This window comes from Peromyscus maniculatus, chromosome 10 (assembly GCF_049852395.1).
Source record: "Peromyscus maniculatus bairdii isolate BWxNUB_F1_BW_parent chromosome 10, HU_Pman_BW_mat_3.1, whole genome shotgun sequence".
Lineage (NCBI taxonomy): Eukaryota > Metazoa > Chordata > Mammalia > Rodentia > Cricetidae > Peromyscus > Peromyscus maniculatus.
This window is the reverse complement of record NC_134861.1, coordinates 59,538,126-59,551,777: the sequence shown is the minus strand read 5'-3', so window position 1 is coordinate 59,551,777 and position 13,652 is coordinate 59,538,126. Positions and strand designations below refer to the sequence as shown.

General features: G+C 44.3%; 1 protein-coding gene across 2 annotated transcripts in view; it reads right to left on the bottom strand.

Moving 5' to 3' along the window:
* Pgm2 (phosphoglucomutase 2) overlaps positions 1-13,652 on the bottom strand; it is a 30,580-nt gene that overhangs the window by 5,267 nt on the left and 11,661 nt on the right. For both annotated transcript variants that reach the window (XM_006974593.4, XM_042286015.2), the window contains 7 exons: positions 13,129-13,318; positions 11,723-11,820; positions 10,854-11,034; positions 10,402-10,495; positions 8,148-8,277; positions 6,419-6,608; positions 2,334-2,467 (listed from right to left, as the gene is read on the bottom strand). In XM_006974593.4, coding sequence (XP_006974655.1) covers positions 2,334-2,467; positions 6,419-6,608; positions 8,148-8,277; positions 10,402-10,495; positions 10,854-11,034; positions 11,723-11,820; positions 13,129-13,318 — 1,017 coding nt within the window. The remainder of the gene's footprint in view (positions 1-2,333; positions 2,468-6,418; positions 6,609-8,147; positions 8,278-10,401; positions 10,496-10,853; positions 11,035-11,722; positions 11,821-13,128; positions 13,319-13,652) is intronic.

Sequence of the window (13,652 nt, the reverse complement as noted above, 5' to 3'; positions counted from 1 at the left end):
TATCAATTTTTTTTTCAAAATATCAAATTTTAAAACTATGTTTAGTTCCATAAAACTGTACCATTTGAATTTTTTTGAGATATGCTGTGTGAATATGTTTAGTGTATATTTGGAAGCTTAAAATTCTTTAAAAGATAATGGAAGCTATTTCGCTACCTTTTTTCTTACACGGATTCTATGTTGTAATGATAGTATTTGGGGGGATGTACTATTTCATGTTAATGAAATAAAATACTGGAATTCATCTCATCAGTCTCTTTTTAAGCTTTTCAAATGTGGTTGGTAGACATTCTTAAACTGTGGCCATGGCTTTATGTATAGTTTCTACCAAAGCACTGGCTACATTCACCTTTAAAGGCACTGTCCTGGTCCTCAGCCACATCCTGGTCAAAGAAATACCTCAGCACCAATTAGCTATGGCTTATGGCATTTACATGTGCTAAGGATGTGCACCAAGGGATATCAAGTTCAAAACAATGCAATGACTCCCAACTCAACTGTGTGCTGAGGTCATAGGCATAGGTTGGAGCATCCAGTCCACCATCTCCAGGTGAGCCAGCATGATTTTTGATCTGGTTCCTTCTCTGCCCTGTGACCCAGCTCAGACCGGAGCAGACACTCAGGTATTTACTGAGTACATGTGGAATGGATTTTAATTAATTTTATCACAGGAGTAAAAGAGGACAATCCATTGGCACTAATTGTTAGGATTCTGCCCTTGTTCCAGCTGCATGACTGCACATGCACAGTTCAGGAGCTAGGCAAGCGGTCTTGTGTCTTAGTCATTAGTGTGTGCTGGTGACTATGTTCGCATGGCATGGTCACGCCAACAGCGCATGCCTGGCGTAGCTCTGTAAGCCCACCTGCTCCTTAAAAAGCCAGACACAGACCTCCCTCCTGCCTTCTCTATTCTCTCTCCCCCCACATCTCTTTTCTGTCTCTGTCTCTGTCTCTCTGCACATCTGCCTTCCCTCCTCCTAATAAAGCTCTGATACTGGGTCTTGTTGTTACCACGAGGTAACCAGGGCCGGTAACCAGTGCCACTTATCATTTTTAAAACCATCACTAATCACCAATAAAAAATGGAGAAAGGAAGTTTTGTTGTTATCAGTAAGATGAGGAATGTCATTTTCCCATACAGAGAGGTAGAAGAGTTGAAAAATATGAGCCTGCTTACCTGTGGAGACTCATGAAGGGTTTTTTTGTTTGTTTGTTTTTTGAAGGTTTATTTACAAGTTTTTTATTTATGTGTACGTATTTATCTGTCACATGTATGTAGGTGTCCATGAAGTCCAGAAGAGGACATCAGATCCTCTGGAGTTGGTGTTAAAGGCAGTTGTGAGCTGCTCGATATGGACATGGGTGTTAGGAATCCAAACTCGGGTTTTCTGGAAGAGCAGCAAGCGCTCTTAACCACTGAGCTAGCTCTCCAGCTCAAGAGGTTTTTTTGTGTGTTTGGTGTGTGTGTTTTAATTAAAAAAATTTTTTAAGAGTGCATCACTCTAGCAGAGGGTCAGAATTTAGTTTCTAGTCCCACACAGGGCAGCTGGCATCTGTAACACCAGCTCCAGGGATCCCATGCTTCTGGCCCTCAAGGGTACCTGCAGCCTGCCCCTTCCTCCATATACATAATTTAAAAAAAGAAAAGAAAATCTTAAAAGAAAACAAAAAACAAAAACAAAACCTTGACTCCCAGGTCATACCCCATTATAATTAAAAATCAGAACATACTGGTAAGACCTAGATATCAGGTTTAGAAAACTCTCCAGATTATGTGTAGCCAAGTTTAAGAATCACTGTTAACCCCCCACCCCTCTTTAAAAAAAATTATAAATTTATTTTATTTTTTTCATTTTTTTTTTCTTTTTTGCTTTTTCAAGACAGAATTTCGCTATGTATCCCTGGCTGGCCTAGAACTCACTTTGTAGACCAGACTGGCCTTGAATTTATAGAGATCCGCCTGCCTCTGCCTCCTGAGTGCTGGGATTAAAGGTGTGTACCACCACGCCAGCTATTTTTTTAATTTTTTGGGGGTGGGGGGTTGAGACAGGGTTTCTCTGTGTAGCTTTGCGCCTTTCCTGGAACTCACTTGGTAGCCCAGGCTGGCCTCGAACTCAGAGATCCGCCTGGCTCTGCCTCCCAGTGCTGGGATTAAAGGCGTGCGCCGCCACCACTCGGCTATTTTTTTTTTTTTTCATTTTTAAGGAGTCTTTGATAACATGCTATCACCACAGTTTCTAACTAAGGTACACATGAGAATTTTTACTTCACACTTGATGAGAACCCGGACATCTCAGGAATTAGAGTCACAGCAGCTACCATCCACGTCATACCTGTTGCCAGGGGGAGCACACAGCTCGGCATAGTACTTGATTTTGGGCTCTGTCCCGCTGGTCCGCATGGTCGCCACACCTCCATTAGCAAAGGTAAAGGTGATCATTTGGCTGCTCTTACTGGTAGGAAGAACCTAGAGATTAATTTGTACATGTCACACACTTAAACAGTCACAAGCTATTCTGACCCAGTGAATACTGTCCCAAATAAGCAAGAAAATTAATACCAGACGAGTACATTGGCTACAAAGACATTCCTCAGAAAAATCAGAGAATGTGATTCCTAGTAATGTGTGACCACTTAGTAACCTCACAGACTAGCTTTCTACTTCCATAAATTTATTAGACATTATCAAGCTTTCGTTCAAATTAAAACACATTATTTCAGCTTAATAATGTACTACAGAAAATTAGATCATACCTCAATGTTGTAAACTGAAATTTTGGCCAAAAGGGGTTCATAAGGAGTCTTTGTTTGTTTGTTTGTTTTCTGGTACAAAGCTGTGACAGCTGTATTTATAATTGTTAACGTCAGAACATCACTAAAGTTCCCCGTAGATACGTTTCACAGGCATAAACACAAGGGCACAGAGGAAGAGAAACGGTAACACTTGAGCAGGCAGTCACTCAGTCGTGGAAGACAGGAAACAGATAAAGATTCAGAAATGGTGTGATGAAACATGTGACCACGGGGTCCCAGAACCTGAGGGGGAGACAGAAACAGGAAACAGAGACACTGTGCTCTGCAGAAGTCCAACTGGGCTCAAGAATTAGAAGTACCAGGTATGCCAAGGACTGGGGTAAGGCAGGGATGAAACAGAAACAGGATTGAAGAGAAACTACCAGATGCTCCAAGACATTCCCTCCTCGCTTCGGGAGTCAGGAGCTCCAGCTCTTCTCTGCCTGCAAGGAATGCCTAAGGTCCCTGGAGTTTGAACTAAAAAGGCTCAGAAACTAGGATCACCAGGTACCATGGAGTGTACGATATGATGGAACACACTGAGACATCCCAGACCTGCCCCTAGCCACACCTCTAGGACCTTGACAAGACAATTTATGTCCCTCAGGAAACCAGTTAGAGTTAGGCTCTGAACCAGCTCAGTAGCTCCAAAATGAAGGTCAATCTTAGATTAGCTGTCTTGCTACTTAAGATCCCCAGAAGTGCATTAGGTCATTTGTCATACGCACACAGGACTTATAAGAAGTTAAGTATGCAAAGGATGCTGGGGGACCCCTAGGGAAGGACAGTGGGTAAGTAACAAGTCCGAAACAAATAGGAAAATCAAAAAATAAACAACAAAAAGCCAAAGTCAGGGGCAGTAAAGGATATAGGGATGGAAAAAATACTCTTAGTTTTTAAAAAGAATCTTTAGGAAGGTAGAGTATACAAAAACAATAATAGCATGTCATTCTGGAAAAAAAGTTAGAGTAAGACTTGAACAGTCAACAGGAACACTAAAAGTTACAAGTTGAGAAAAACCCCTCGAAAAAGGAGTAGAGCGGGACAAGAAGAAACAAAGAGGGAAGGGTATCCATCCTGGAGAGCCAGCGTCTACCTAGGACCTCTTCAAGGAAACAGACAAGCACCTCCCCCCTTCCTGGACACATCGCCAAGGAAACAGACACCCGAAGAAAATGATGCCACAGACCGAGAGACCCACCGTGATGGCTGACTTGATTGGACTAAGCCGTGACTAGGAAAAGTACAGCACACTCTGGCTATGTCTGCGAGGGCATTTCCAGATAAAGTTAGATCATAAAGACTCTGACCTAATCAATGGTTTATGCACTGATAATGCAGACTTTTAGTGGAGCCCTGAGAAGGCGTGGAACTGTGGAAGGTGGGGCCTACTTGGAGGAAGGGGGTCTCTGGGAGCCTGTCTTTGAAGGTACAACTTGAGCCTGGCCTCTCGCTGTATTCTTCCTGCTTCCTGTCTGTAAGGAGCAGAGTGAAGAGATTCCTTCCTTCCTTCTGTCAAGATTTCTACACTGCCACTGCGCTTAAGAGAAGTGGAGCCACATGACCATTGACCAAAACAATGCGTCCCAATAAACCTTTCTTCATTTAGACCGCTTCTCTCAGGTATTTTGTTGCAAGTACCAAAAAGTCTGACGCATCTAATAAGTAACCCCAACACTGAACAAAGAGAAATGCTAACCAACACATTGAAATTGAACATTGAGTTGAGAGAGAGATTTTTCTCATTGAGCAAACAAACTCAGTTGCAAAGAAATGATGAGTGAGTATGGTGTTAATTTCCTCGAAGGCATCACACATGGACTCCATTCTTCACTAGATAGAGGAGCAGATGCCGAACACAGTGCTTGGACACTGAACAATAATGGAGCAATGTAAATGGACCTTTCCTGTCCTGGGACTGCCCAGTCCCAAATAACCGACTCAGAGGCTGAACATGAATTATAAATGCTTAGCCGATAGTTCAGGCTTGTACTCAAGGCTCGGATGTGATTCATGAGGACAGGCCGGGGCTAGTGAATGCAGGAAGTGTATGCATGGATTCTTTATCTACACGAGAGAGAGAAAAGTTCTCTGGCCAACACCAGGAGAAACCATTGAGAAGAAAGTTGGTTGGTTGTCTCAGTATGGCTGTAAGGTGTCATACTTCACCATAATCATTTTAATGTAATTTATCTCTTATAAATATATTGTGTTCGGGAGCTGGGGAGATGGCTCAGTGGTTAAGAGCACCGACTGCTCTCCCAGAGGTCCTGAGTTCAATTCCCAGCAACCACATGGTGGCTCACAACCATCTGTAATGAGATCTGGTGCCCTCTTCTGGCCTTCAGGGATATATGCAGGCAGAACACTATACATAATAAATAAAAAAATCTTTAAAAAAATATATTGTGTTCATATGAAAAATTTAAAACAAAACACAAAAAGGTAAATATCAAGGAGGACATCTAATGGCTCACTGGGCTATTCCTGCTCTTCTCCTAAACTGGACACAGCCAGCCCTACACCTCTGCTACCTCTGGTTCTAAGAGAGATCCTAATGCAAACATAGGGTTTACAGTGAACAGGCCACATGCAGTCAACAGTGAACAGGCCACATGCAGTCAACAGTAAACAGGCCACACAAAGTCAACAGTGAACAGGCCACATGCAGTCAACAGTGAACAGGCCATATGCAGTCAACAGTGAACAGACCACATGCAGTCAACAGTGAACAGGCCATATGCAGTCAACAGTGAACAGGCCACATGCAGTCAACAGTGAACAGGCCACACGAAGTCAACAGTGAGCAGGCCACATGCAGTCAACAGTGAACAGGCCACATGCAGTCAACAGTGAACAGGCCACACGCAGTCAGAGAACAAGGCCAGACTCCTCAGAAAACAAGAGGCCCTCTCAGAGCTGACCAGCGTCTAGTCACCTTGAATCTTATTAGATGTGCAAACTCTTTGGCCTTATCTCAGACCTACTCAATGAAGAACTCCAGGGTGGCCTTCAGCACTGTTTGCTTGTGACAGGATATCATGACATAGTCCAGGTTGGCCTCAGACTCAGACTTCTGACGTTCCTGCCTCGATCCCCCAAGTGTAGAGATATAAAGTTTTACTGGTATGTGTCATCATACCCAGCTAGTACCAGTTAGTCACACACCCTCTGTGTGACTCAGATACTCTCTGGAGTGACATGTGCTGATGGAGAGGAAAAGCGGGGTCCAGAGTCAAAAGGTCTCAACTCCACCTGGACCCTTACCAGTTAGTGCCCTTCTGAGTCACAATTTCCTTGCATGTGAAAGGATGGCTCTGGATGTCATTTATCACCAAATGACCTGTGAGGTCACTTGCATTCTCGCCCATGATTCCTAGTTTGGCCACATAGCTTATTTCATTTATTTATTCGGTTTTTCAATGCTAGGGGTCTAATCCATGATAGGCAAGCAGTCTACCCCTGAGCTATATACCACCAGCCCTAATTTTCCATGTATTTTATTACAATGACACTTAAGTGGCCCAAGTCAGCGTCAACCAACCATGTGACTAAATGAATCTATTCAAATTGTAGAAATGGTAAAGACAAAATAAATTCACTGACCCAAATAAACATGACTTACAGCCTTCTTATCAGGTTGACTGTCATCATAGCCGGTTGTAAGGTCCCTGATAGCAGAGATTTCAAATCTGCCACATGTTCTGGGATAATTACTCTTCCCATCGTAGTTTCTTAGGTTTCCAAATAATTTTTGAATGGTGCCTTGATCGTGGCAGATAAAATATGAAGCTTTGGTAATATGATAGCCATACCTATAAGAAAAGAAAAATCCCCCATAAATTTAAGCAAAAACAAGCCACAAAAATTTTGTAGACTGTATGCAAGATGTACCAGCTAGCACGTTGTAGAATAAGTGAAACAGGTTGCCCTAACCAACTTCAAAAGAATAATCTAACATTAAAAAAGATGTTGGTTCTGGCAGGACGGCTCAGTGGGTAAGGGCACTTGCTGCCAAGCCTGATGACCTGAGTTGATCCTCAGAACCTACACGGTAGGAGAGAAACAATCCTTCTCAGTTGTCCTCTGACCCCACATATGCGTTTGGTAGCATGTGTTCACCCACCCACATGTATACATACTCACACAACAAACAAACAAACAAATAAATGTTTTTAAAAAAAGAAAAGAAAAGAAAAAGGGGCTGGAGAGACAGTTCAGTGATTAAGAACATAAGTTGCTCTTTCCAGAGGACCCAGGTTCAATTCTCGGCACCCTCATGGCAGTTCACACCCATCTGCAGCACCAATTTCAGGGGGATTCGATGGCCTCTCCTGGCCTCTCTGGGTACCGGGCACACACATGGTCCACGGACACATCAGTCAAAACACCCACACACATGAAATCAAAGTGAACAAATTTAAAAAGAAAATAAAAAAGAAGTCCAGAGTAGAAGAGACAGCTCAATCAGTGAAATCCTTGCCTTCCAAGCCTGAGGATCTGATTAATCAATCCCCAGAACCCAAATAAAAAAAAAAAAAGATGAGCATGGAGGTGCACGCTCATGGTCCCAGCACTCAGGAGACAGAGACAGGCGGATCTTTGGGGCTTGATGGCCAGGCAGCCATGTCTACTTGTCAAACTCCAGGCTAAGGCAGAACAGGCCACTGCCCGAGGAAGGAAAGTTGAGGTTGTTCCCTGAACAACACGCACACACAGTGAGAATATGAATCAGTCATCTACCCTAGATCAGCCTGCTTCGGTAAGTTACGGCTTTCCAGAACACCGCCGTGCTGCAGGGTTACCATTCCTGCCGCCTGTTCACCTTCCACACCACACCCGCACAGTTCAGTGCGTGGTACAAAGACTGATCCCCATATCGAGGTGTTTAATCTTTTTATGACACTGACTACTTAAAGTCACCCTCTTCAATCAAGCCGTTTGTGCAACGTTCTCATGCGTTAGAATCCACGGAACCGCAAATGGCCATTACTAATTGTGGGGACACATCAAATGGAAAAGGTGATCTTGGTTTTCCTAAGAAACAGAACACCGTCACCAAAATAAGAGCCCTTGAAATATGGCCAACATTCCTTCAAATGTCCTAGACCAGTGGTTCTCACCCGTGGGTCATGACCCCTTTGGGGGTCACCTATCAGATATCCTGCATTTCAGATATTTACATTTTGATTCATAACAGCAGCAAAATTACAGTTAAGAAGCAGCAATGAACTAATTTTGTGGTTGGGGGTCACCACAACATGAAGAAGTGCATTAAAGGGCCACAACATAAGGAAGTGCATTAAAGGGTCGCAGCGTGAGGAAGGTTGGAAATCACTGCTGTAGACACTTACTCCACATAGATGGCCTTCAGCTGCTGGGACAAAGACAAATTCTTGGTCGCTAGAAAGCTCGCCAGCTCTGCACTGATGACAGCCGCACTGACTCCATCCTTGTCCAGGACAAAGGGGCAGCACATGTACCCTGCAGACAGAGCAGCAGACGCAGCCTTAGCAGTGGATTCTGGCACCACACTAGAACAAGCTGCCGGAGAGCAGGCTTGTTGGCCATGACATGTTAGGGTCTGGTCTGGAGCACACACGTGTTTTTCCATTTATCTTTGTGTTTGAGAATTTAGATGTGAATGCGGTTCCATACCGCGATGCTTATCGTATCTGCTCTACACATAGAAGGTCCTGGGTTTGAGCCCCCAGTGGACCAGAGTGTGATCAGCTTACACTGAGCCGGGAGTGGTGATGTGTGCTAGCTCATGGGAGATGGAGACAGGGGATCAGGTGATCAACATTATCCCTGGCTATAGAGTTGGAGGCTGGTCTGAGTCATGTAAGATCTTGTCTTCAAGACAAAACCATTTAGCCCAGTGTCTTGAATATAGCATCCTTGGGCAGCCTGTGTTGAATGGCCTGTGTGGAGATTTCCCCTGCTGGCAAGGGTGTTCACTGACCAGACTCACCATCATAGCTCCAGGTCAGATGCAATTAGTTCTACTTATTTCGGTCAAGACCTGTCTTCCACTTTTCTCTGAAGTCTGGTGGTTCTCGGTAGTTACATGACACATCTTTTTTTCTTTTTTGGTATTTCGAGACAGGGTTTCTCTGTGTAGCTTTGTGCCTTTCCTGGAACTCGCTCTGTAGCCCAGGCTGGCCTTGAACTCACACAGATCTGCCTGGCTCTGCCTCCGGAGTGCTGGGATTAAAGGCGTGCGCCACCACCACCCGGCTTACATGACACATCTTGACAGCCGGCCCCTACCCTCTTTGGCGTGGTTACTAATTGGAGCTGCTGGAGGCTAAGGTCACTATCACATATTTCGGAGTCACTGAGTAACATCTACAATTAGTACCTGGTGAACATGTCTCCTTAACAAAAGCCATAGAAACACAACTCTGAAAACGTGACTTCTGAAAGGCAGCAGCCCTCTGGGCTAGCCCTCTGCAATGAGTTGGTTAAGGGAGTGTTTTTCATTTATCTTTGTGTTTGAGAATTTAAATGTGAACGTGAGTTCATACCACAGTGCTTATGGTATCTGGTCTACACACAGGAGGTCCTGGGTTTGAAGAAAGGTCTGCTTTAACGAACACACGGACATAAAGTCAGGGAGTCTACTGAGTTAACTGCTAAGCCAACAGTTAGTGCACCAGCAACAGAACGGCCGATGTCCACGCCTAGCTTCCCTTTCCACTTAGACAGGCGGGATTGACAGTTGAGGATCAGGGCCTTTCAGTAATTCCGGCCAAACTTTCAGTGTCGTCTCCTATGACCATGACTGTGAGGACAGGAGACCACTTAGCAGCCTTCTGCTCCCTGGGAAGACTCAGCACACATCCTCATTAGACTTCTGGAAGAGGGTGGACTTTACCAGTGAATGGAAAAAAGAAAGAAATCAGAAAGGAAGGACATGACCGCTCCTGGGTATGGTGGAGGAGAAAGTTTATTGTAGACATGAGGGAGAGCGTAGCCAGAGGCAGGGACATTTGGGAGAGTCCAGAGTGAACACGGCCCTGAGCCAGGCCATGTAAGGAGATGGGGCTTAGGGGCTGGGTGGAGCCAGGAGAGGAGAGGATAGACAAAAAAGGTGAGTAACCAAAATGGCTGGATTATATAGGAAAGGGCAGCTGGGGGGAGGGCAGCCCAGCCCCTAGACTGCAGAGGTTTATGGTAGGGGACAGAGCATGTACCCCGTAACATGTAGGGACTGAGGGTTGCTGGGAGAACTTGGTGGTCAGGTCCACTTTGATGTGTTAAACAGGCACCCCGGTTACCCATGTGTGCCAGGTTTGAGACCTAACAATCAGCTTCACAAATGCGGGGCCCTTGCACTGCCCAGCCCTGTGCAGACCCTCACCACCATCGGATATGTGTGGCTGGCCCAATTATTTGCATGCTCTTCTTTTTTTGGTTAAAAAGAGATGAGATTCCAATTTGGGAGTAGTTTCTCGACACTTGACCCAAACAAGAGCAGCAAGCGAAACTGTGTGCTCCCATTTTACTGGGCTCTTCTGAGCTCAAATTCAAGTCTTTCTCTCATTTGTTTATTATATATCTTATATAAACATACATACTCTGAATCTCACTATCACTTCTTACCGATAGCTTCTTCGAATGCAAATAGGACCGTCTTCCCCTGGTCTACTAGCTGTTTGCTTCTGTTGCCCATCCACTTGAAGCCAGTTAATGTCTCCTGAAGGGGTAATCCAAAAGAAAAAAAGAACTGTTTTGGTGTTGGGGATGCAGCTCAATTGGTAGAGTGCTTGTCTGGCCCTGGGTTCAGTCCCTAGTACCACATACACTGGGTGTGGTGGTGCGTCTCTGTAACCCTAGCTCTGGTCAGGTGGAGGCAGGAGGACCAGAAGTTCAAGGACATCCTCGGCTGTATATGAAGTTTAAGGCCAGTCTGGGTTATATGAAACCTTGTCTCAAAATAGTAAAAAAAAAAAAACAAAAAAAACAAAACAAAACAAAACAAAAAACAAAATCGAAAGAAAGGGGAAAAAATTGTCTTAGGAAACAGGGAACTCAAAGTCACACGAACATCTTACCTCGAAGTGAAAGCCCTCCTTCAAGGCAATGGCCCGCAAGATTTTGGAGGAGACGGTGCTGGACAGCATGTATGTGTCTTTGAGGGTACTTCGATCTTGGTTCTTTTCTTTCCAGGAAGTGAAGAGCCACCATCCCAGCAGGGCCCCCAGCTCATTGCCTGAGAACACTCTCCACTCACCACTAGAAGGAAACAAACCCTTCATTTTAGCATCCTTCAGGAAGGCGCAGAAGTCCCCAGAGCTAGGCAAATGAAGCTCGGCACACTTTCTATAAATCTGTTCCAGTCTTTAAATAACTGAGCTGAAATGGACCAGCCACATCACAAACATCTGAGCCGCTTCTATGTATCAGCCAAGGATGCTTGCATTTCCATCCTGGACAAGCTGTGGTCTGGAAAGGCCCCAGACACTCTTTAATATGCTTTGCATAGACCACGTGGTGAGACTTGTCTAATCATTATGTCAACACCTGTCTGCTCCCCCTAAGTTCAAGACTGCCTTGAAGGTCCAGTGCTTTACCAAGTCCCCCGGCAGAAAATGGACTGCAAAGCCAGCTTCGTGACAAGGGCTTTGCCTTCTCAGGCATGGAGACCTTCCCATATTAAATTCAATTATAAAATGCGGGGGTCACGTAGAGTCACTTCGATCCCCAGCACACCAGAGTGCTTTGTTCTATGTTACACGAGTCAAGGATACGATCCCCTGCCCTTGGGCTCGGCAAACTGTCCCCCCCACCACCACCAGGGGTTTTGTTGTAAAAACAAATGTAATTACCTGCAAAACTCCCACGTGGACTCACCCTCCCCAGAAACATATTATTGCTAAAGACGGCGTTCTATTTTTCATGACACACACAAAGTTAATTTCACCTGTCTTGCTTTTCTGCCACAGCGAGTCTGTCAGCATCCGGGTCATTGGCTAAGATAATTTTGGCCTTGATTTTGTCAGCCAACTCGAAAGATAAAGTCTGAAAACAAGTACAGAAAATAAAAGATCACTTAAGGAAAACATGGAACACATCTTAGTGTTTACAACATGCCTGTTCTTATGAGCTAAAAAGGGCTTTCCCCAAAATTGGGGCAGCAGGGTTTTTTTTGTTTTGTTTTGTTTTGTTTTTTCCTGAGACAGGGTTTCTCTGTGTAGCTTTGTGTCTTTCCTGGATCTCGCTCTGTAGCCCAGGCTGGCCTCGAACTCACAGAGATCCACCTGCCTCTGCCTCCCGAGTGGTGCGATCAAAGGCGTGCGCCACCACCGCCCAGCTAGCTGCAGGGTTTTGTTGGTGTTGTTTTGTTTTCTGATTTTTCCCCCTGGAGCTGGTTTTGCTCAGTCAGATTTTATTTTATCTTTCTAGATTAGAGGTCAGATGATGAGCGTTCCAATGTACAGCCCATCCCTGCCCTGTGACCGCATACAACTGTGGCAGCCTTGTGGCTGGACTGGCATTTCTAGGCACTGTGTGTGTCTGGCCACACAAACTAGACCAAATGAACTCTCTCTGTATTATTATTATCTAACCTTTCAGAATGGTTTGTGAGCCATTATGTCAATAATATTCTTTAACAATAAATAATAAAATTAAAAAAAACCCCTCACCATCCTATTATTATTACTCCTTGGCAATAAAGGAACTGTCAATTAAAATTTAATTTAATTTGAGCTGGAAAGATGGCTCTGCAATTAAGAGCACCAGCTGCTCTTCCAGAGGACCCAGGTTCAATTCCCAGGACCCACAGAGCAGCTCACAACTGTCCGTAACTCCAGCTCAATGGGGATCCAACACCCTCACATAGACATACATGCAGAAAAAACACCAATTCACATAACATAAAAATATATAAATATTTTTTTTAATTTAATTTAAAGAATAATTTAGATTTTAGCTCTTATAGCCTCTTGTAAGATGTCAAGTTTGAAAGTTCCTTTAAGAAATTTATGACCATCCAATATACATATTTCCAGAGATATAACTCATGTTTTTCAGCACAACAAAACCCCACAAAAACATAATGTACTTGGTAACAATGTTAGACCAGTGGTTCTCAACTTTGCTGATGTTGTGACCCTTGAATTCAGTTCCTCATGCTGTGGTGACCCCCAACTATAAAATTATTTTGTTGCTACTTCATACCTGTGATTTTGCTACTCTTATGAATCAAAATGTAAATATCTGTGTTCTGATGGTCTTAGGCGGCCCCTGTGAAAGGGCCAGTTGACCCCAAAGGGGTTGTGACCCACTGGTTGAGAGTACAAAAGGTAGATAACAAAAGTGGGTTACCAAGACACCTTTACCCTCCTCAGGATTCGGGTATTTGACAGTTGGAAACTCAGGATCTGGATCTTTCTGTTGGGGTACAGCTTCTGGAGGAGCAAGGTCGAAGGCCTTGAATGCCAGCTGCACAAACTCATGACCCACACCATGGACAGAGGTGTGCACAAACTTCACAGCGCTCTCCTTGTTCACGCTCCTAGAATGAGACAGACTGGAAAATGAGAAAGGCTAGAAACAAGGCTCTCCAGAGGGGAGGGCTTAGAAAACACCTAGGGCTGGGCACTGTAAGAAAGACTCTTTAATTATGTTGATGGTGCAGCTGTGAGCCTTTCAGAGCGACCTAAGCTATGTCCTCCACACAGAATCAAAAAGGACAGGTGACCTGAAAAATTCAGCATCACAAAATGCAAACACAAAAGCTCGAAAGGCAGAATTTCTCCCTTATGATCTTAGGATAGAGTCTTTTAAAGTATGAATAAAACCCGGAAACCAAAACTTAAAGGACAACCAAATATTAACAAAATTGTTAG